At 47.0% G+C, this 23,696-nt stretch overlaps 2 protein-coding genes across 3 annotated transcripts in view; one reads left to right on the top strand and one right to left on the bottom strand.

The window, feature by feature from the left end:
* Positions 1 to 5,332, top strand: part of LOC139568680 (sphingosine kinase 1-like) — a 26,701-nt gene extending 21,369 nt beyond the window's left edge. Inside the window, exon 5 of the mRNA XM_071390678.1 lies at positions 634 to 5,332. Coding sequence (XP_071246779.1) covers positions 634 to 1,561 — 928 coding nt within the window. The 3' untranslated portion in view covers positions 1,562 to 5,332. The remainder of the gene's footprint in view (positions 1 to 633) is intronic.
* LOC139568679 ((E3-independent) E2 ubiquitin-conjugating enzyme UBE2O-like) overlaps positions 4,815 to 23,696 on the bottom strand; it is a 45,711-nt gene continuing 26,829 nt past the window's right edge. The window contains exons 11-20 of one of the 2 annotated variants that reach the window (XM_071390677.1): positions 19,519 to 19,673; positions 14,997 to 15,109; positions 14,561 to 14,692; positions 14,229 to 14,327; positions 12,978 to 13,860; positions 12,614 to 12,750; positions 12,124 to 12,327; positions 11,244 to 11,301; positions 10,048 to 10,202; positions 4,815 to 9,121 (exon numbers count right to left, since the gene is read on the bottom strand). In XM_071390677.1, coding sequence (XP_071246778.1) covers positions 8,546 to 9,121; positions 10,048 to 10,202; positions 11,244 to 11,301; positions 12,124 to 12,327; positions 12,614 to 12,750; positions 12,978 to 13,860; positions 14,229 to 14,327; positions 14,561 to 14,692; positions 14,997 to 15,109; positions 19,519 to 19,673 — 2,512 coding nt within the window. In that variant the 3' untranslated portion in view covers positions 4,815 to 8,545. The remainder of the gene's footprint in view (positions 9,122 to 10,047; positions 10,203 to 11,243; positions 11,302 to 12,123; positions 12,328 to 12,613; positions 12,751 to 12,977; positions 13,861 to 14,228; positions 14,328 to 14,560; positions 14,693 to 14,996; positions 15,110 to 19,518; positions 19,674 to 23,696) is intronic. The other variant, XM_071390676.1, reaches the window with a different exon arrangement.

Genomic DNA, 23,696 nt, shown 5'->3' on the forward strand with positions numbered 1-23,696 from the left:
TCTCCAGAATATGATCTGCTGCGCTGTTTTTGATCAACAGCGGCTTACTGTATCACCGGTTGTTCTATGTATATATGCTGGTCCCTGATCTGTTTGGGCTGTAAGCTATAGGACACAAACGGTAAAACGGGTCAGTTTTGCCTTGAGCAGTGGGATCGGATGACTCTAATAGTTTATAGTTAGAACCCCCTCTACTGGTTGTTAAGAGATGCTACAACCAGGTTCCCCTTTCAGTGACTAAGAAAATAGCTCAAAATGGTACGATGTTATTGTACATAAAAACAATGTACAAAAACCGTGATAAAAGAAAGCCGAACAGAGACCCCAATGGCTGTTATTGAATGGTGAGCCTAATGCCTAGGTTGAATATTGAATGCAAGCTGAATATGGATATGCTGCCATATGGACGTGACCCCAGTCGTATGGAACTCTATTGAGACGTCATTATCTAATAGGCTGTGATGAAGAAAAGACAGCAGGCTGAGTGGTAGATGTGGGGCTGGTGGTCCCATGACCCCCCAGTCTCCTCTCCCAGCTGGGCTTGTCTTTGTTGTCTGTCGTGTCTACCGCTAACTCCCCCCTCTCTCTCCCCTCCCTCTTCCTTCTCCCCCCTCTTTCTCTCTCCTCTGACAGGGCCCAGCCGGTGTCAAGCGAGGAGCTGCTGGTCAGCTGTGGCTTCCTGCTGTGTAAGGGCCTGGTGTCTCGCATGGACCTGGCCTCCGTCCACCTGGGCTCCAGCCCCTCCAACCCCACGCGCCTCTTCTCCTTCCTCTCGCTGGCCTGGGGCTTCGTGGCTGACGTGGATGTTGAGAGCGAGAAGTACCGCCACGTGGGCGCCGCCCGCTTCACCATGGGCACATTGGTCAGGTTGGCATCGTTGAGAGTGTATAAGGGCCGTCTGGCATACCTGCCGGTTGACGAGGTGGATGGAGAGGAGGAGGATGGGCAATCGCCAGTCTCGTTGGAGATGACAAGCATGTCACCTCAACACCAACCGCCATCGTCTGCATTCTGCTCCTCCACCCTCCTCTGCCGACCTTCGAAGGACTCGCCGTGCCAGAACGCAGCCCACCACACCTTCCACAACTCCCGTAACTCAAACAACGCCTTCAAGGCGAAGAATTTGGAACCCATGTCCGCAAATGCCACCCTAACAGGCCCGCCAGACTCTCTCCTGGTGCCCCTGGACCAGCCGGTGCCCAGCGACTGGGTGGTGGTGCCCGAGGAGGACTTTGTCCTCATGCTGGCCATGTACCAGTCTCACCTGGCAAAGGACCTGTATGCCGCGCCCGACTCTACACTTGATGACGGCCTCATCCACCTGATATACGTACGAGCAGGCATATCGCGCACGGCCCTGCTCCGGCTCTTCCTGGCCATGGAGAAGGGCACCCACCTGGCCAACAACTGCCCCCACCTGGTGTACACCCGGGTGCGGGCGCTGCGGCTGGAGCCCTACTCGTCAAAAGGGGTGATCACGGTGGATGGGGAGGTGGTGGAGTATGGGCCGGTCCAGGCCCAGGTACACGGCGGGATAGCCAGGCTCATCACTAGATTATAAACAAGATCCACTGGATGGATAGCTAGCGTTAGCATGTTATGCTAATAGATATGCTACGCTAAAAGCTAACATTAGTTAGCATTTTCTGGACGATGCTATGCTAACAATTAGCATTAGCATTTCCTGCTCACATCTAAAGGGGAGGTGGGATTAATGGACTTGGGTACGTTTTATTTTCACCCCACTGCAAATCCCACCACCATACCCACCCACACATACAAACATTCTCCTTACCATTCTCCTTACCATATGATGTAGTGTCAGTCACCGACCCTGTCCCTCACAGACCCTGGTCATGCTTTATGTCTATGGGAGGGCATTGCAACTTCAATTTTCTTTCTTATGCAATGAATGGGGTTTGGATAGATGCCTTCACTGCTCTCTTCCGCTGTGAAGTGGAAATATGGAAGATACATACAATCTCCGGGAGCCAGCATTGACATTATTAGAAACCAACTCATTTGAACTCAAGTAATAAGGGGACAGTTGCGCCGATGCCGAAATCTACCCTCAACCGTTGATGCTCAATTACCACAGTTGTTTTTGATTACCTTGAAGCTTGAATCTTGAGGGTCAGTAGTTTATCCTAAGGCCTAGACCCTGACCCTGGACTACTCGATAACCAGTTTTGGATTTGAAAAGATTGGAGTTTATTTTGGATCAGGCATTGTTGTGATGAGCTGAAAACGCACCGTACTTCCATGACTTCTTCAACCAGCCACCTTACATTGACATGCAAACAAGTATACTAAAGGAGACATATCTTCACGGAATTTGATATGTGCTTGTTTTATACCTCACATTTCCATGAACCGCTAGCTTTAAAATGGCCTAGAGTGAGAGTCTATTTATTGTGCTGTGGCCTGTCCTGCAAAGGAAGGCATGCAGCACAGGTCCAGGTTACGTGACTGATGACTTGTAGTGCCTGTATCAGGTCTCCAACTGCAGTCTTGCCCCATACCCCTCCCCCATCCATCCAATTCATCCATCCCCTCCTCCCTTTCTCGACACTGCAGTGCACCACAGGGCAGTCCGTCGCTTTTGTCTGCCTGCAGCTACAGCTGACACCAACAGTACGCTACACGCACACACGGTACAGACCCCTTCCCCTTCTCAGCAATCCTCACCTTTATCATAAAGCTTTAAAACACACACAGAAGATGAACTATGAAATGATGACAAGAGCCACCTAAGGCTAATGTGATGCTAATACAGTAGCTAGCCTGAGTTAACGCTCGTCATAGCCCTCTTCTGGACTGATTCTGAACTCTCGGGACGAGGGCGATTTATTCTGCCTTAAACACAAAAGGAAGAGAGGGGGTGCTTGATTAAACAGCACATTGGTCAGGGGATGGTAAAGAGGGAGGGATGAGGGAGAGTATTGACTTGTTAAATGCTGCCTGAGGGACCAGCATTGTGTGGGATGCATCCCAAATGGCACCCTATTCTCTATAAAGTGCACTACTTTTGAACAGGGCCCATAGGGACGCAGACGTGGTCTTGGCACACAGCCCTTCTCCACAGATAAACATGATGTTCATTCTCCACAGCAGTGTAACATAAGGTTCTGATTGACACTGAATGTTCATCTTGTTTGCCTTAGGGGATGATAAGAGGTCATGGAACTGGGGGATACCCTGAAAGAATGTTATTGGGCCTCGGTTTATATTTTTTGGAGCCACGAAGTGCCCCTGATATGACTGAGTGCACATTTGAGCCACAAGATTTTCCCAAAATGCAAAAATGTCCATTTCATGTGATATTGTGCAATGACTGTGTTTTTGTTGTAAACCTGTCGTCAGGCCAGACTAAATCATTATAAAAATGGGGGAAGACCAAAATGACATATTTAAAGAAATTACAAATGTGATTTTAGCTGCATGCAAAAGAAAGCATCTTGCATTGATGTTTAAAGTACAAAGATTAACTTTGCTTTTAACACTTTCAGGGGCATGAGCTCATCTGGCGTTCCTCGCCCTACTGCTTGCTATTTTAGAGCAGCAGCACTTGCCTTTCCGATCCTTACCTTGGTCGCGTTCCCCTGCTCAGACGTTGGGTTGACTGACAAATTGCTAGTATAACATTTGTGGTTAGCTGATACATATCTAGGAGTTGTAAGCTCTGGCAGTCGTCGGCAACACCTGGGCAGAGGAACGTGCCCCATAGCATGCTGGGAATCAATGAGTCATGAAGCATTATGATGGGGAAATGGAGGTGAGAATATCAAAACGCACATGAAAGTCTCTTATTTCAGTTCCTCCATGAGATCAATTGTTGTTCAGACTCCATTGATTGTCACAGGAATATTCTGCTTCGCTCGGGCTTGAAACATGCTGCTAAAAATCCATTCCTTTAAGGTAGCTTGGGCCATGAGATGTTCCTGACCACTTCACTTGACTAGAAAACTCTGGGCCTTACTCATAGCCTACGCAAAGTCTGCCTGCCTTGCTGGTGATGCAGTCCCTGGCGCTTTCTCAATTATTACCCTCTTCATTTTCTCTGCTTGTTTGCACTGATTAGAAAATATTTGGCAGGTGAAAACTCATCAGTAGGCTGGCAGGATTTCACCTGCTCAGTTTTCAGATCAGAGCAATGCAGGAAAGGAAACAGGGACAGATTTTAGACGATTGAGAAAGAGCCCCTGAAACTGTTTGGTGTGCCTTGAACATGTTGCTCCTTAGTTGTGAGAAGAGGGGTGTGCACTGTTATGACGCTTAGAAGACTTGGCATACAACCCTGACACCGGTCCTATTCATCTTCAATATTTAATTTATGAGGAAACGGACCTACTCCAGTAACCCATTTCCAGTTGAATGAGCGCTTGCTTAAGAACGGAAAAGGAGGTTTGATGAAGCTTAATGTCCCAGTTTGTGAAAACTCAGGCCCAGACCCTAATATACTCCATTGTTGACACTTGAAGGTGTATAGCTGAAGAACTTCAGTCCGGTACTTTCCCAAAGATCTTGGTCTTACTGCTGCTGCTTGACTGTTGTCTTATTGACGGTGTATTTGGTGAAGGGAAAGTAACTGTTCTTTTTACAAATCTTGATTGATATTCTTTGAGTTGAATACAGAGCTCTATTTTTCCACTTGGCAAAATGTTGAATCGAATAAAGTGAAAACCAAAACATTTTACTTGTTTCTTTTGAATAAACAAGATTAAGTTGCTGTTGTGTCCTTTGAGTGAGCTCAACTGAAACAACTGCTGTACAACCAAATTCAATCCACCACAAGCGACAACTTGTAACCATGGTACTGCTTGCAAAGTTTAATACATCACTTTAAAAACAGGTCTTGAAACGTAATGAAAGGAACTGTAAAAAATGACAAATCAAGAAGAAAAAAACCTGCAAATGCATACTTATGTCCCAAGCGTTCTCATGACCACTTACAGAGCTCAAGTTTGTTAAATATAGGTATTTATAGTATAGTCATGACTTCTGTACAGAGGGATCAGGCTAAAAATCATAAGTTTATTAGTTACCAATACAGCCCACTGTGAAAATGTTCACATGGTACAGTCAAGTCTTGTGTCCGTTCAAGGCTTAAAGCAACATGTTACATGCTTTGGCTGGAAATCTCTCGCAGTAATGAATACGTCTGAATATAAACATACACAGAAAATTGTACATAACTTCATGTGCTTGAAATCCTTCATGTTTTTTTTCTCGAGACCTGGCTTCACATTTTTTTCTGTAATAGTGGAGAAACAAGTGCATGAGCGAGAGAGAGATCTATGGTTGCAAACACAGGAGAAGGTTGGCGGGAACCAACCAAGGCTGCAACGCTACAAGTACTGCAGCCTAAAATGGGAAATCAAAAGGAACATCCTTCAGGGCTTACTGTACAGGCAGCAAAAGAGAAAAGAGGAAGAAAGTTGAGGAGGAAGAGAAGCAATGGAAGCCTGATTGCCATGCATGGTACAGGAATTTATATATTTTTTTTAAGGTGGAAGGAGAAAAATAATACAAATACAAAATCCCATTCACCTGTTCTTTTGTTCTTTACAATAACCAGTTCATCTCACTCATTTACAATGGCACTTTGTACTGTCACACACTCATGAACACTAAGCATTTAGCGTCTTTGTTCCAAGCAAAAAGACTAGCCAACGCCCTCGTTTTCAGTTCACCGGTAAGCACAAGGGGAATGGACCAACAGAATATCTGGCAAAAAGCAAGAGCATAATATATTTCAGATGGATGTAAACAACGACGGTTCAAATAACCAAGGAAGCACTATCAGAACTAGCCCAGGTCCAGATCTGTTTGTGCATTCTTGGCAAAGACTGCACAAACAGATTTGGTACCAGGCTATATAATAACCAGATGGCGTTAAATCGCTGCACTTTCTTTCACAGTACTCCTTTTAACACTTGATCCTAAATCTGTTTGTGCTTTAAAATCAACTACCAGCCAAAGGAGTTGGTCAAAGAACATACAGGTCTGGGACCAGGCTTCTTTCATTCTTCGGCACACACAATGGAACCACTGACCCCTGGTGGCTATACAGAGAAAAGCTCCCTGTGTTAATAAATAGAACACTTGACCATTTTTCAAGCAAGTATAAACAAACCAGCAATAATTTAAAGAAACATAAAAGTAATATCACAAAGTACAAGCATGACTATGCCAGAGGCCATGTTGTCAAAAGTGCCTCATTCACCCTTTAAACTGGGAAAATGAAAGAACGGGATACCACTCCAATCTTGGGAACAAACAGTGACACTCCATCATGTTCAAGGCAAAGAGCAAGAACAAAACCAAATCAGATATAAGCTCATCAAAACCTTCTGCATCCACACTCAATCTGTCTACAAACTCCAATCAATCTCCATCACCAAACAAAACGCAGTTGAGAGTAACATTGGAATACAGAGGCTGAAGCTGTGTAACTTTACCATTCAACTTGTGGGTTGCCATTGTCAAAGCAGATCTGGGATCAGTTATGTTGTTTTATTTATTATTCGTTTTTTACATTTTTCCTACCTCCGAATTGTTAAATTAAGCACAAGTCCGGGGAAAACTGACCCCAGATCTGATGTTAGACGGCCAACCTCTGAACACTGGAATGGGGTGAATGTAGTGGGTAACAAGCAGCTCTGTACATAGGGTCTGATCATATCTTAAGAAGAACAATTCAAGTAAGGCAACATGTTGAGATAAGACTCATTTAGTGATGGAATGGATAGCGGTTTTTACTCGCGTCATGTTCAAGGTTGTGGCTCCCACTTCTAGTAGTGGCCCAACGAGTGAGCAGAAGAGAGGATTGTGGGATAGCTCTGGAGGACCATGCTGAACGACCAGCCTTTAAGTGACTCAAAAGGGTCAATGAAAGCTGCAAGGAAGGAAAAACATCACTACCTTGCACATGGAGAAGGTTAAGACAACGTAAGAATTCCATGGAGAAGCGTTCGAAAATAAAACGGTTCATCGGACCAGCGCCAGACAGACAATTAATGGAAGTGAATGTTAGCAGTACAGAGAGTTAGCCATCAAAGTGGAAAAGTAAACACAACCTGTAGTGAATTTCAGCTAACTACTCAACAATCACATAAGCATAACTGTGATTCCCTGACCGCTGGTCACGTTTTCAATGCCAATCCTGGTCCAATGAATGTGTTTATTTTCAAACGTGGTCTTAAACGGGGTATTTTCAACCTAGCCTTGATCCCTTGTAGAAGAAAAAAAATATGTCAAGTTCAGTCTTAAGAGCGACATGGGTGATATAACTAAAAAAAAGTCTGTACAGTGTCAGAAAGTTATCAAGTCTTAGAATGGAAACTTTCTACAGTCAAAGATATTAAAGAGCTCATTTGACTTTACCGAGAGGTAAGGTCATATAGTTCTGTGTAACTGCACTCCTCTATTCTAGAGCCAGGTCTCTCCTCAGGGATATACCGTAGGGCCTAGTAAGTTATATAACATCCAGAAGTGGTGATTAGTATGTAAACTTGTCACTCAAGTGTTTCTGCAACGACATGTTTTGGTGCGAGCGATTGGCGAGGGAACCAACAAGAACATAGCAGAGTGAAGCTGTTGTAGGTGGGCAGTTAATAACATTCAGATAGTGTGTGTGTGTGTGTGTGTGTGTGTGTGTGTGTGTGTGTGTGTGTGTGTGTGTCTAAAGCGAGAAAGAACAAGAGGAGCTGGGCAAAAAGCAAACAACCAGTAACATCCACGTTAAAAAGAAACTCAATACGTCAGCATGTCAAAAGGTGCCCAGCCCTGCCGAGATTGTCTGTTGATTGGAGACTGCAGGGTGGTGCTAAGGGTACCCGCCAGGTTCAAAGGAGCCAGGCATACTGGGAAATGTAGTTCAGAGAAAACCCAGCTTTGAGAATCAGTCTCCATTTAGTTTAGATCCAATTGACACGGCGGAGTAACATTTTAATTTGTGCTAAGAAATTGAATTTGTGGCGGCAATTCACAAAGAATGTCTCTCTTCAGGTAATTCCACTTCCCCTTACAGCAGCTATAGACGATGCAAGTCAATGGCACTTTTTTTATTTTTTATTTTTTAAATCAAACCAGCTCTGCATCTCTCCTCCTCTCCTTCCTCGTCCGTCAGGGCCTATGAGGGTCCACGAGGGGCAGACGTGTGGCGCTGCCTTCCAGTCGAGGCTCTCGCTTCTTGTCTGTGTGTCCATGAGAGCTCAGAGAATCCAATATGAGGCAGGGCGCTTATGGTCCGTGGCTTAGATCCCCATAAGACACTCCCACTCCTCTCCCTTCACATCTGGCCTCTGTCTGGCCTCTGGAAACTGACGGAAAAGCGCATACACCCAGTTAACTTATAGTGGTCTGAGGGAGGGGAGGAGGGGGCAAGAGTGCACTAGATAGATGGCTGAGGGGCAGGGGCACTGGGCAGCAGTTGGGCAAGGGGGATCAGAGCGTACGGGGGGCTATTTGGGAAATCATTTGGGGCACAGTGCAGCTTTTGGAGTGTGGGCTTTGAGGTGGTGGGCGTTGGGGGAGTCACTAGTCACTTGTCCTCTATGTGGTCGGGGACGGTGGCGGCGGCCAGGGCGGCCCGGTACTGCAGCAGCACGCTGCGCACGCTCTTCACAAAGCCCTTGGAGAGAGGAAAGAGGGGGAAGCCAATGTCCGGGTACCCGCTCCGCTCGGGGAGGAAGCTCCGGTAGCTCTTCCTGCGCTTCTTTGGTCGCACCGCCGGCTGGCTGCCGCCCGCAGAGTCTGAGGTGGCTGCCCTAACAGACCCGGAGACCACCACGCTCGCCTCGGCCACCTCACTGGCCAAGACGGCGCCGTCCAAGTTCTGGCTGAGCTCCTGCTGGGAAGCGGCGGTGGTGGAAAGGCTCAGGCCAGAGTCCTCCAGCTCTTCATCCCCGGTGCCCTGGGGCTTGTTGGGGGTACTGTGGGCCAGAAGATCCAAGGGGAGTGTCTCGTCTAGAGGCCCCACTGAGGGAGGCCTGTCCCGGGATGGTCTTGGCGGAGGGCCCCTCTCGGCTAGCTCGTGGAGCTCCAGCCAGGCCTCCAGACGGTGCACCAGGCGCCAGCCGCTAGAGGTGAAGTGCTGCCGGATCTCCTGCTGGAACACCTGTTTGGAAACAGACGAAAGATAAATCATTATGGCTCAATATCCCCATGATCTGAATCATAACCTAGAAGAATAATTTATAACTTCTATAAGGCTTTTCATAGAACCTCGAAGCGCTTCAAGAGAAAAAACAAACAAGCAATATATCATGACAGGTCAACCAATATGGGCCAAGTCTTTAGTCCGAAGATGGAGAGGGTCGGTTCACGGCTTGAGCGGAGGGAACTGGTCAGAGGATAGTGATGGAGGGTCTTTTAGCCACTGGACCTCGTCCACTCTGTTGCACCCACTAGGTTGATACCTCAGCAGCCCTGGGTGCCAAAAACTCAGCACACAGAGTTCAGAATAGTAGCCAGTCGTCCTCACGACCAACCCTCTGCCTCAGCACTGCTGTATGCCTCCATCTCCCATTCCTATTGAGCGTCAGGCAACTCCTCAAATTATGTTCAAAAGATCATGAACTGGCAGCCGGGTGAAACAAAAAAAAAGTCCAGACACATTTTTCCAAACAAAAACATACGCCAGCTAGCTAACAAGCCAAAAAGAGTTAACCTGTAAATTCGTGGCTCAAAAACACAAGATATGCAATAAAAAAAAAACACTTAAACACAAATATGTACAATATTTACAGACCTCTACCACGACAACCACTCAACTATAACTATCCATCACCACCTGCCATTTGTCCCCAACTCATCCAGTAGATAAACCTTTTCTTCAATCTTCAGAAAATTGAAATGCGTCTTTGGCACTTTGACTTACAGGTTAAATTTGTACAGCAACTATCAGCATACAATAACCGCCCGTTTATTTGGAGGATTTTTACTGCGTTTTGTATTCACACAAATACAATCAAATCATATACAAAATCTACACAAAACAGATTGATCCGATTTGATTTATCTAGTGTCAAACTGTATCCCAACCTCTATGGGAGTCCGCAGCAGCTGGGTCATGGACTGCACCATCTTGATGAGGGCCATCTCGTTGTAGCAGCGACTGTTCTCATAGCCCTCCTGCAGGCCCCGGTCACTGTCGAAACCTGCCTCATTGTAGTAGGGCTCGTTGACCAGGATCAGGCCTGGGAGAGACACACAGCACACTTTTTAGATTCTTCTAGACACACAATGAAGCATTAAAAAGGCCCAGCGCAGTCAAAAACGGGATTGTCCTGCATTTTATATACAGCGACTATACAAATGTCCATAACAGACTGACCAGGTGAAAGCTATGATCGCTTAATGCTGTCACTTGTTAAATCCACTTCAAAACAGTGTAGACGAAGGGGAGGAGACAGGTTAAAGAAGGAATTTTAAGCCTTGGATTGTATGTGTGTGCCGTTTAGAGTGTGACTGGGCAAGACAAACGATTGAAGTGCCTTTGAACAGGGTATGGTAGTAGGTGCCAGGCGCACCGGTAAATTAGGTAATAGACCATTAAGAGAATTCCAAACCTCTGCCAATAACAGCTAGTTTTCAGTTTTCCCCTCCCCACTCAGACCAATTCCAGACAGTTCTAGCAAAAATATTGCTCAAGAAATTGCTCTTCGCTAAGAAGCGATTTGTTTCCTTTTTCACCATTTTAATTTAAAACAAACACAGTAAGGTGCTTAATTGTTAACCAGAAATGATTTGATATTGAGATAAAAACAGCTGCATTGGATCAGTAACGTTACAAAGGACACAAATACCTTAGAAATCAAAGACATTCACACATTAACCCTTCATTCTAGTGTACGTAAAGACCTTTGACAACTCAAATGTATTTAGCCTTTTGTGGATTAACCTGAATAAACCTATTAGCATAGTTTGAGATGGCAACAAATCCTATAATTGTCTCCAAAATCCTGAGGTGAATATTACTGATTGGAAGGTGAGGCAGTTTAACCACAACGGTCTTGTCAGAGGGTGATGGTGTGTGACACTCACTGTAGCCGAAGCAGACATGAGCAAATGAACGGCATGAATAAAACATTCACTTCTGCTGCAGGGAAGACAACTGGGAGGGGTGGCCCTAAAGGACCCAAACCGGACTGGTAGAGATTCTGGATGAGGTGGGGGGGGGGGTGAATCTAGACTGCGCGTGACTAAGAGTAGGTCTAGTTAGGTCAGTTAAGACTCGCCTTGGATGGAGATGAGCACTTGCAGCAGGCTAGACTTGCTGGTCCACCTCTCTGTACCCTGTGGATGGATTAACAGGGAAGACAGTGTGAGGCACATTTTATACAAACAGATAATGTACAAAATAATATTTAAAAAGTCAAAGGGAAGGTAATGGGTGGTCCTAATAACAGTCAAAGGGAAGGTAATGGGTGGTCCTAATAACAGTCAAAGGGAAGGTAATGGGTGGTCCTAATAACAGTCAAAGGGAAGGTAATGGGTGGTCCAATAACAGTCAAAGGGAAGGTAATGGGTGGTCCTATAACAGTCAAAGGGAAGGTAATGGGTGGTCCTATAACAGTCAAAGGGAAGGTAATGGGTGGTCCTATAACAGTCAAAGGGAAGGTAATGGGTGGTCCTAATAACAGTCAAAGGGAAGGTAATGGGTGGTCCTATAACAGTCAAAGGGAAGGTAATGGGTGGTCCTAATAACAGTCAAAGGGAAGGTAATGGGTGGTCCAATAACAGTCAAAGGGAAGGTAATGGGTGGTCCTAATAACAGTCAAAGGGAAGGTAATGGGTGGTCCAATAACAGTCAAAGGGAAGGTAATGGGTGGTCCTAATAACAGTCAAAGGGAAGGTAATGGTTGGTCTAAGTATTTGACCTAGATAGTTTGTGTATGTATGTATTGGTATTGGTATGTAGGCTGTGTGCCTTTTTCATTTTTTTTTTTATTGTTGTCTTTCTATCCTTGATGTTCTGTATTATGTCATGTTTCATGTTTTGTGTGGGCCCCAGGAAGAGTAGCTGCTGCTTTTGCAACCGCTAATGAGAATCCTACTAAAATAGCAAAAATACCAAGTATCACACTTTTTTCGGGAGGGGTAAAGGTCTACTTTTACCTTGCCAATCCAGGTGCCCAGCAGGCTGACGCAGACCTTGCCGTTGTCGTAGAGGTTGGGGTTGAGGCGCCCGCTGCACTGTGACAGGTAGCGGAAGAGGGGCGGCACCGACGGGTAAATATTTGGTAGCTGGATGTCGAAAAGGAACAGGCCGTCCTCGTAAGGGGTGCGCGTGGGCCCCTTGATCAGGGCCGAGAACAGGTCCTATGAAGAGAGAGGGACAGGGTGAAGAAAGAGGAGAGGAATTGGGAATCACAAATGTCAACGAGAGTAGCACATGATCACTATCAAAATGATCACTTATCTTCAAAAATAACAGCATGAAGAGTTTTTATATCAAGGGTTTAATGAGTGCAGAGAAACTGGCAGCTCAAAACCTGAGTCACTTAAGCCACTGAAAAGTGGTCTGATGCAATTTAACACTTGACTGTAATCGACTACATTCGGATCACTTCCAAACGTCTCTCTTCTCAGGTGTCGGTGAGCGTACCATGCGGTCCTCGAAGGTTTTGACCATGATGCCGTCGGGCAGCGAGGTGGCCAGCAGAGCCATCTCCTTCCTCACGGTGCTGAAAAACTTCTTGGCCTCGGCCGGCTGGAACTCCATCTTCTTAAAGGTGTGGGTGTCTGGCAGGAGTCAGATAAATGTTTTGGTATTCTAACAAGGCATTTAGTGAGTATTTGAAAAGGCCATTTTAAGTAATGGACCAGTGCATTTAAAAATGTTCAAAGAGGGCATTTTTGGGGGTATTTAAGTATGAAGTGTATTCTTCTCCCTGTACTACTAGTTTAGTGGATGTCTCAGTAACAAAGACAAACCATGACAAGCTAAAAGCGCAGTATTGCATCCTCACCTGGTGACCACTCCAGCACAGAGAACACCTCTCCCTTGGCACTGGTGAAGGTGACTCCGGGCTTGCCACCACTCTGTTGGCACAGAACAGGCGTATCGCTTGGCCACTCTGGCGCCGTGCATGGCGTCTTCGCCGCTGCCGCCTCCTCCTGGGGCCTTTCTTCGCCCCCTCTTTCCCCTCCCTCCGTACTCCCACTTCCTCCTGCCCCGCCCTCCACCACCGCCTCCATCCGCTCCTCCTCCACGATGGCCACATTGTCTAGGGTCTTCCTCAGGTTCTCCTGGAGCTTCTTGATGTCATCCAGGAAGCGCTTCTCCTTGGTGGGCTTCTCTGGCGTGATGGCAGTGGCGGCGTTGGCGTTAGTCCCGTTGGCGGCGGGCGCGGCCCCGGACGTGGGCGAGGTAGGCGAGACGCCGGTCCATAGCTGCTCTACCGTCATGTTCTTCAGGCTCTCCAGGATCTTCAGGGCCTCCTTGAGTTCACGGAAGCCCCGCGGTGTGCCCTCTTTCCCGGGGAGCTTCTCTGCGGCATCACCCCCTCCTGCTCCAGGGGTGGTTCCTCCAGCACCGGTGCCTGGGCTGACTATAGCCCCAGCTCCCTCCAGGTCCTCTGAGGAGTTAGGTGGCTTGGTGGGGGTGGTGGCCCCTGCTTTGCCGCCCTCCTCTGGGGGGATGATGAAGGGGCTGGAGCCGGTGGGGGTGGGGGCCGGGGTGGCGGTGTCGTCGTTGGCGGGGTGCTGGTCGTCCTCGTTGGTGGTCAGGCCGTTGTCAGTCTCCCAGCTGTCGCTCTCGTCCTCCCACTCCTCCGTGGACAGGCCACTGCTGCTCTCCTCTACAGAGTCATAGTCAGTCTCCTCGATCTCAGACTCCACGTTGTACAGGTGCTAGATTGAGGGGGGGGGTTAAAGAGAAAAACAAAATCACCTCGTTTATACGCACTGATTAATCATTGCTAACACTCATCGAGTGCTTTTTGTGTCAATATCAAAATGTTGTTATAGAATAATACATTTTTAAAAGGGCAGCATGCAAGTCACTCTGCAGCATGCTAACTGCAACACAAATTCAGATTGAAAAGATAGCACCAACACATAATTAGCATGAACAGAAACCGGAGCAAGAAGGTACAGCAGTAGCACACTTCATTGACATGGTGAACACAAGCCAACAGAACATTAACAGAAACCAATAGAGCCACCGATTAATGACCACTACACCTACCGCATGTGAGGGACAGAAAGACTACAATTACCATGAGTACCTGTGGTAGGACGATGGTCATGGAGTTGTCGGCCCACACCACCTCCACCTTGCTGCTCACGTCCACTCTGAAGACCTGACCTACTGACGTCTGGGCAGGTAAAAAAAAAAGATTCAAAAAACGGTATGTGATAATACTCTTTCTACACTATAGTACCATACTGGATGATATTTCCTTTCAGATCACGCTTTTAGCAACTATGATGGATCTGTAACCAGGCCAAAGCATCGGTACAACGTGGACCGGCAAAGAACACTCCAAGCACCACAGGGAAAAGTACTAACATGTCAACAACCAAAATTAAAGACATTTTTTGAACTTACATCGTTCTCGCACTCCGTATTTCGCCCGTTCTCAGAGTTCCCTATCCTGATGACGATATCAGTGGTACGGAAGTGGAAGTCTGGGTGGTCGGCGATGTCGTACACACTAACATCCTCCTCTTCTCCTGTGACCTAAACAAACAAAACCACCATCCATTACTGATATCATGCAGCTCAAATGACACTATAAGCCACCCTGTATAGTGCACTGTTTTTGAGCAGAGAAATAGGACCCTGGGGCTATTGCTTTGGCCCAAAGTAGCGCACTGTGGAATAGGGTAATGTGGAATAGGCTCATTTAGAATAGAATCATTTCAGATTTTCCCAAATTCAACTTCTTTAGAGCTATTAATGGAATATATATTTAAAAAATAAATAAAAAAAAAGGTTGTTCCCCCGGCGACACGAGCCGACCCACAATGCCCAGCAGACTGACCTCCACGTCGTCGCTGGAGGCGTTGAGTTTGATCCACTTCACAGCACACGTCCTGCCTTTGTGGTCGCCCGACTGGATGACCCCGTACACGCCCGGGTCCGTAGGGGCTTGGGCTGTGTGACCACACAGAGACACACACACACACACACACACACACACACAGAAAGACAGAGATGAAGTTACATTTTGTGCCTCAGGTTGCATAGCTACAATAGTCATTTACAACATCAGCAAAGTCTAGTGTATTTCTGATCAATTTGATATGTGCTTTTCTTTCAAAAACAAGGACATTTCTAAGTGACCCCAAACTTTTGAACGGTAGTGTATATTTTTTGCTAAACCGCTTATAAAAGCTGATAGTAGTAGTATTTCGACTGAAATGTCTAACATGCTAATTGCTAACCCGTTAGCTATCATTTTTACAACACCAATAATCACAAAACATTGGAGATAACGCTGTTGAATATGCCGATAATACGGGTTCAATGATACACACACACACACAGTACAATATATTCGGGAAAGTATTCAGACCCTTTGACTTATTCAATATTTTGTTAGGGTACAGCCTTATTCTAAAATGTATTAAATTGTTTTTCCCCTCGTCAATCTACACACAATACCCCATAATGACAAAGGAAAATCAGGTTGAGAAATGTTAGCAAAAAAATCAAATAAACTGAAATATCACATTTGCATAGGTATTCAGACCCTTTAAAACAGTACTTTGTTATAGCACCTTTGGCAGCGACTAAAGCATAGAGTCTTTTTGGGTATGACGCAACAAGAACATTCAGAGGCTTGTCCCGAAGCCACTCCTGCGTTGTCTTGGCTGTGTGCTTAAGGTCGTTGTCCTGTTGGAAGGTGAACCTTCACCCCAGTCTGAGGAACTGAGCGCTCTGGAGCAGGTTTTCATCAAGGATCTCTGTACTTTGCTCCTTTCATCTTTGCCTCGATCCTGACCAGTCTCCCAGTCCCTGCCGCTGAAAAACATCCTCACTGCATGATGCTGCCACCACGCTTCACTGTAGGGATGGTGCCAGGTTTCCTACAGACGTGATGCTTGGCATTCAGGCCAACAAGTTCAATCTTCATTTTATCAGACCAGAGAATCTTGTTTCTCGTGGTCAGAGTCTTTAGGTGCCTTTTGGCAAACTCCAATAGAACGGAGTAAAGTACAATGAGATCCTTGATGAAAACCTGCACCAGAGCGCTCAGGACAGACGGGGGTGAAGGTTCACCTTCCAACAGGACAACGCAGAAGTGGCTTCAGGACAAGCCTCAATGTCCTTGAGTGGCCCAGCCAGAGCCTGAAAATAGCTGTGCAGCAACGCTCCCCATCCAACCTGACAGATTGAGAGGATCTGCAGAGAAGAATGAGAGGAACTCCCCAAATACAAATGTGCCAAGCCTGTAGCATCATATCCAAGAAGACGAGGCTGTAATCGCTGCCAAAGGTGCATCAACAAAGTACTGAGTAAAGGGTGTGAATAATTATGGAAACGTGATATTTCAGTTTTAAAAAATGTATACATTTGCAAAAATGTCTAAAAACCAGTTTTTGCTTTGCCATTATGGGTTATTGTGTGTGGACTGATAAGGGGGGGGGGACGAATCCATTTTAGAATAAGGCCCCCGAGAGCTTCTGGTCAGCGGGGTGGCGGCACCGGGATCCTCATCTCTCCCAAGTGGTCTTTCTCCCTTTCTCCCCTTACCCATCTGTCTATCGCCTCCTTTGAATTCCATGCTGTCACAGTTACCAGCCCTTTCAAGCTTAACATCCTTATCATTTATCGCCCTCCAGGTTCCCTTGGAGAGTTCATCAATGAGCTTGATGCCCTGATAAGCTCCTTTCCTGAGGACGGCTCACCTCTCACAGTTCTGGGTGACTTTAACCTCCCCACGTCTACCTTTGACTCATTCCTCTCTGCCTCCTTCTTTCCACTCCTCTCCTCACCTCACCCTCTCACCTTCCCCCCCTACTCACAAGGCAGGCAATACGCTTGACCTCATCTTTACTAGATGCTGTTCTTCCACTAACCTCATTGCAACTCCCCTCCAAGTCTCCGACCACTACCTTGTATCCTTTTCCCTCTCGCTCTCATCCATCACTTCCCACACTGCCCCTACTCGGATGGTATCGCGCCGTCCCAACCTTCGCTCTCTCTCCCCCGCTACTCTCTCCTCTTCCATCCTATCATCTCTTCCCTCTGCTCAAACCTTCTCCAACCTATCTCCTGATTCTGCCTCCTCAACCCTCCTCTCCTCCCTTTCTGCATCCTTTGACTCTCTATGTCCCCTATCCTCCAGGCCGGCTCGGTCCTCCCCTCCTGCTCCGTGGCTCGACGACTCATTGCGAGCTCACAGAACAGGGCTCCGGGCAGCCGAGCGGAAATGGAGGAAAACTCGCCTCCCTGCGGACCTGGCATCCTTTCACTCCCTCCTCTCTACATTTTCCTCTTCTGTCTCTGCTGCTAAAGCCACTTTCTACCACTCTAAATTCCAAGCATCTGCCTCTAACCCTAGGAAGCTCTTTGCCACCTTCTCCTCCCTCCTGAATCCTCCTCCCCCTCCTCCCCCCTCCTCCCTCTCTGCAGATGACTTCGTCAACCATTTTGAAAAGAAGGTCGACGACATCCGATCCTCGTTTGCTAAGTCAAACGACACCGCTGGTTCTGCTCACACTGCCCTACCCTGTGCTCTGACCTCTTTCTCCCCTCTCTCTCCAGATGAAATCTCGCGTCTTGTGACGGCCGGCCGCCCAACAACCTGCCCGCTTGACCCTATCCCCTCCTCTCTTCTCCAGACCATTTCCGGAGACCTTCTCCCTTACCTCACCTCGCTCATCAACTCATCCTTGACCGCTGGCTACGTCCCTTCCGTCTTCAAGAGAGCGAGAGTTGCACCCCTGCTGAAAAAACCTACACTCGATCCCTCCGATGTCAACAACTACAGACCAGTATCCCTTCTTTCTTTTCTCTCCAAAACTCTCGAACGTGCCGTCCTCGGCCAGCTCTCCCGCTATCTCTCTCAGAATGACCTTCTTGATCCAAATCAGTCAGGTTTCAAGACTAGTCATTCAACTGAGACTGCTCTTCTCTGTATCACGGAGGCGCTCCGCACTGCTAAAGCTAACTCTCTCTCCTCTGCTCTCATCCTCCTAGACCTATCGGCTGCCTTCGATACTGTGAACCATCAGATCCTCCTCTCCACCCTCTCCGAGTTGGGCATCTCCGGCGCGGCCCACGCTTGGATTGCGTCCTACCTGACAGGTCGCTCCTACCAGGTGGCGTGGCGAGAATCTGTCTCCTCACCACGTGCTCTCACCACTGGTGTCCCCCAGGGCTCTGTTCTAGGCCCTCTCCTATTCTCGCTATACACCAAGTCACTTGGCTCTGTCATAACCTCACATGGTCTCTCCTATCATTGCTATGCAGACGACACACAATTAATCTTCTCCTTTCCCCCTTCTGATGACCAGGTGGCGAATCGCATCTCTGCATGTCTGGCAGACATATCAGTGTGGATGACGGACCACCACCTCAAGCTGAACCTCGGCAAGACGGAGCTGCTCTTCCTCCCGGGGAAGGACTGCCCGTTCCATGATCTCGCCATCACGGTTGACAACTCCATTGTGTCCTCCTCCCAGAGCGCTAAGAACCTTGGCGTGACCCTGGACAACACCCTGTCGTTCTCAACTAACATCAAGGCGGTGGCCCGTTCCTGTAGGTTCATGCTCTACAACATCCGCAGAGTACGACCCTGCCTCACACAGGAAGCGGCGCAGGTCCTAATCCAGGCACTTGTCATCTCCCGTCTGGATTACTGCAACTCGCTGTTGGCTGGGCTCCCTGCCTGTGCCATTAAACCCCTACAACTCATCCAGAACGCCGCAGCCCGTCTGGTGTTCAACCTTCCCAAGTTCTCTCACGTCACCCCGCTCCTCCGCTCTCTCCACTGGCTTCCAGTTGAAGCTCGCATCCGCTACAAGACCATGGTGCTTGCCTATGGAGCTGTGAGGGGAACGGCACCTCAGTACCTTCAGGCTCTGATCAGGCCCTACACCCAAACAAGGGCACTGCGTTCATCCACCTCTGGCCTGCTCGCCTCCCTACCACTGAGGAAGTACAGTTCCCGCTCAGCCCAGTCAAAACTGTTCGCTGCTCTGGCACCCCAATGGTGGAACAAACTCCCTCACGACGCCAGGACAGCGGAGTCAATCACCACCTTCCGGAGACACCTGAAACCCCACCTCTTCAAGGAATACCTAGGATAGGATAAAGTAATCCTTCTGACCCCCCCCCCCCCCTTAAAATATTTAGATGCACTATTGTAAAGTGGTTGTTCCACTGGATGTCATAAGGTGAATGCACCAATTTGTAAGTCGCTCTGGATAAGAGCGTCTGCTAAATGACTTAAATGTAAGGCTGTAACGTAACAAAATGTGGAAAAAAGGTCTGATTAATTTCCGAATGCACTGTACAAGGCCTGAAGACGAGTGTGAAGAGCGCTAGCTACTTACGTCGTTTGTCGACAACAAAGTCTCCGGGGCAGAACTCGTGGTTGTCCAGGTGCTGGATGGGGATGAGGTCATTGGAGCGGATGAGGGTCTCCATACGGCCGTCCTTCCAGAGGACGTCGGCCGAGGTCTTGGTGGACACCACCTCTACCGCCACCCTGACGGTAAAAAACAGGGAGACGGTAGATAATAGAACCAGTGACTTAGTAACTAGTACTGGAATTTGTGTCTTCACTGACAAGGCACTTCACAAACAACTATTTCAGCAAGAAGTTCTGGTTAAGAGTGGAAAATGCCTACAGGTTATAGAATGTAATGTTAAACTGAGCCAATCAAAGATATCGCAGGGTGAGTGGAGCCTGATCTCCTCTGTCACGGTCTCCCTCCACCCATAATATAAACTCAGCAAAAAAAGAAAAGTCCTCTCACTGTCAACTGCGTTTATTTTCAGCAAACTTAACATGTGTAAATACAGTTGAAGTCAGAAGTTTACATACACCTTAGCCAAATACTGACAATTCCTGACATTTAATCCTCGTAAAAATTCGCTTTATTAAGTCAGTTAGGATCACCACTTTATTTTAAGAATGTGAAATGTCAGAAAAATAGTAGAGAGAATGATTTTTCAGCTTTTATTTCTTTCATCACATTCCCAGTGGGTCAGAAGTTTACATATACTAATTGAGTGTTTGGTAGCATTGCCTTTAAATTGTTTAACTTGGGTCAAACGTTTCAGGTAGCCTTCCACAAGCTTCCCACAATAAGTTGGGAGAATTTTGGCTCATTCCTCCTGACAGAGCTGGCGTAACTGAGTCAGGTTTGTAGGCCTCCTTGCTTGCACATGCTTTTTCAGTTCTGCCCACACATTTTCTATAGGATTGAGGTCAAGGCTTTGTGATGGCCACTCCAATACCTTGACTTTGTTGTCCTTAAGCCATTTTGCCACAACTTTGGAAGTATGCTTGGGGTCATTGTCCATTTGGAAGACCCATTTGCGTTCAAGCTTGAACTTCCTGACTGATGTCCTGAGATGATGCTTCAATATATCCACAATTTTCCTGCCTCATGATGCCATCTATTTTGAAAAGTGCACCAGTCTCTCCTGCAGAAAAGCACCCCCACAACATGCTGTCGCCACCTCCGTGCTTCACGGTTGGGATGGTGTTCTTCAGCTTGCAAGCATCCCCCTTTTTCCTCCTAACATAACGATGGTAAAGATGGTCATCAGTGGCTTCTTCCTTGCTAAACAGCCTTTCAGGTTGTTGATATAGGACAAATTATTACTGTAGATATAGATACTTTTGTACCCGTTTCCTCCAGCATCTTCACAAGGTCCTTTGCTGCTGTTCTGAGATTGATTTGCACTTTTCGCACCAAAGTACGTTCATCTCTAGGAGACAGAACGCGTCTCCTTCCTGAGCGGTATGACGGCTGCGTGGACCCATGGTGTTTATGCTTGCGTACTATTGTTTATACAGCTGAACATGGTACCTTCAGGCATTTGGAAATTGTTCCCAAGGATGAACCAGACTTGGAGGTCTACAATTTTTTCTGAGGTCCTGGCTGATTTCTTTTGATTTTCCCATGTCGTCAAGCAAAGAGGCACTGAGTTTGAAGGTAGGCCTTGAAATACATCCACAGGTACACCTCCAATTGACTCAAATTATGTCAATTAGCCTATCAGAAGCTTCTAAAGTCATGACATCATTTTCTGGAATTTTCCAAGCTGTTTAAAGGCACAGTCAACTTAGTGTATGTAAAATTCTGACCCACTGGAATTGTGATACAGCGAATTACAAGTGAAATAATCTGTCTGTAAACAATTGTTGGAAAAATGACTTGTCCTAACCGACTTGCCAAAACTATAGTTTGTTAACAAGAAATTTGTGGAGTGGTTGAAAAACGAGTTTTAATGACTCCAACCTAAGTGTATGTAAACTTCCGACTTCAACTGTATTTGTATGAACATAACAAGATTCAACTGAGAAAAACTGAACAAGTTCCACAGACATGTGACTAACGGAAATGGAATAATGTGTCCCTGAACAAAAGGGGGTCAAAATCAAAAGTAACAATATCTGGTGTGGCCACCAGCTGCATTAAGTACTGCAGTGCATCTCCTCCTCATGGACTGCACCAGATTTGTCAGTTCTTGCTGTGAGATGTTACCCCACACTTCCACCAAGGCACCTGCAAGTTCCCGGACATTTCTGGGGGGAATGGTCATAGTTCTCACCCTCCGATCCAACAGGTCCCAGATGTGATCAATGGGATTGAGATCCAGGCTCTTTGCTGGCGATGGCAGAACACTGACATTCCTGTCTTGCAGGAAATCACGCACAGAACGAGCAGTATGGCTGGTGGTATTGTCATGCTGGAGGGTCAAGTCAGAATGAGCCTGCAGGAAGGGTACCACATGAGGGAGGAGGACGTCTCTGTAACGCACAGCGTTGAGATTGCCTGCAATGACAACAAGTTCAATCCGATGATGCTGTGACACACAGCCCCAGACCATGACGGACCCTCCACCTCCAAATCGATCCCGCTCCACAGTAGAGGCCTCGGTGTAACGCTCATTCCTTCGACAATAAACACGAATCCGACCATCACCCCTGGTGAGACAAAACCGCGGCTCGTCAGTGAAGAGCACTTTTTGCCAGTCCTGTCTGGTCCAGCGACGGTGGGTTTGTGCCCACCTGCCTTACAACAGGCCTACAAGCCCTCAGTCCAGCCTCTCTCAGCCTATTGCGGACAGTCTGAGCACTGATGGAGGGATTTTGCATTCCTGGTGTAACTCGGGCAGTTGTTGCCATCCTGTACCTGTCCTGCAGGTGTGATGTTCGGATGTACCGATCCTGTGCAGGTGTTTTTACCACTGCGAGGACGATCATCCGTCCTGTCAGCTGTCCGTCCTGTCTCAGGCATTTATTGCCCTGGCCACATCTGCAGTCCTCATGCCTCCTTGCAGCATGCCTAAGGCACATTCACGCAGATGAGCAGGGACCCTGGGCGTTTTTCAGAGTCAGTAGAAAGGCCTATTTAGTGTCCTAAACTTTCATAACTGACATTAATTGCCTACCCTCTGTAAGCTGTTAGTGACTGTTCCATAGGTACATGTTCATTAATTGTTTATGGTTAATTGAACAAGCATGGGAAACAGTGTTTAAACCCTTTACAATGAAGATCTGTGAAGTTATTTGATTTTCTACGAATTATCTTTGAAAGACAGGGTCCTGAAAAGGGGACGTTTATTTTATTTTTTGCTGAGTTTGCATCTCATGTCGTGTCTTTTCTTTAAATCAATCCCCCACTAGAATTCAGCCACTTTCCCCTTGCTCTGCCTCTTAACTTCAGTCACTACCTCCCCCTTGCCGTTTTATTCCCCCAATCAATCTTCCTCTCGCTCTCCCTCCCGCAACTCAATCTCAGCTTTTTTCTCCCCCTTGATCTCCCTTGCTCTTTTACCCTCAGTCTCCCTCTCCATCACCCTTTCCCCCCCTCTCTCGCGCCGTCTGTCTCTTTCAATCAGAGGACCTGGATGTTATCTGGGCACACCTAAGCACATGCTACATGATTTATCAGCTGTCAGCTATATTTAACCACCAGATGTGATCTACAAGGCAGTTTAAAAGGAGGGAAATCACAGCCTTGGGCAGCATATTACCTGTATAATGCACTACTTTTAACCAAGGCTCTGGTCAAAATTAGTACACTATATAGGGAAGGGGTTGCCATTTCAGATGTGCAGCCTTGGAAAACCTGCCGCGTTCGAATGGCGCCTGGTAGAATTTAAAGTACTTGAATTCTGCAATGTCTTGAGAAAAGGTTACATTGACCCAAACTTCATCCTATTTGGAAAGGTCAAACTAATGGTGCAGAGCTGGGCCTAATTGTGGGTACCGGTGTGATTTTTACAACATAGGAACTTAACTATTTAGTTTTTAGTCAAAGGACCACAAAGAGAGCAAGTGTGGTAGCGAGCGTATTCATTTTCACATTGCAACAATAATACTAGGTTTATGCAAGTATAACCTTTGGATTGTTATATGTACTAGATTCAAATTGGTACTAGGAAAAGTACTGGATTGGCACTAGATTGGTACTATATAGTGGTGCTAGACTGGTTCAAGATTTGAAAACAAGGCCAGGTCACACCGTCACTGGCAGCAGCCACACAGCCT

The sequence above is a fragment of the Salvelinus alpinus genome, chromosome 2 (assembly GCF_045679555.1).
Source record: "Salvelinus alpinus chromosome 2, SLU_Salpinus.1, whole genome shotgun sequence".
In the NCBI taxonomy this organism is placed as follows: domain Eukaryota; kingdom Metazoa; phylum Chordata; class Actinopteri; order Salmoniformes; family Salmonidae; genus Salvelinus; species Salvelinus alpinus.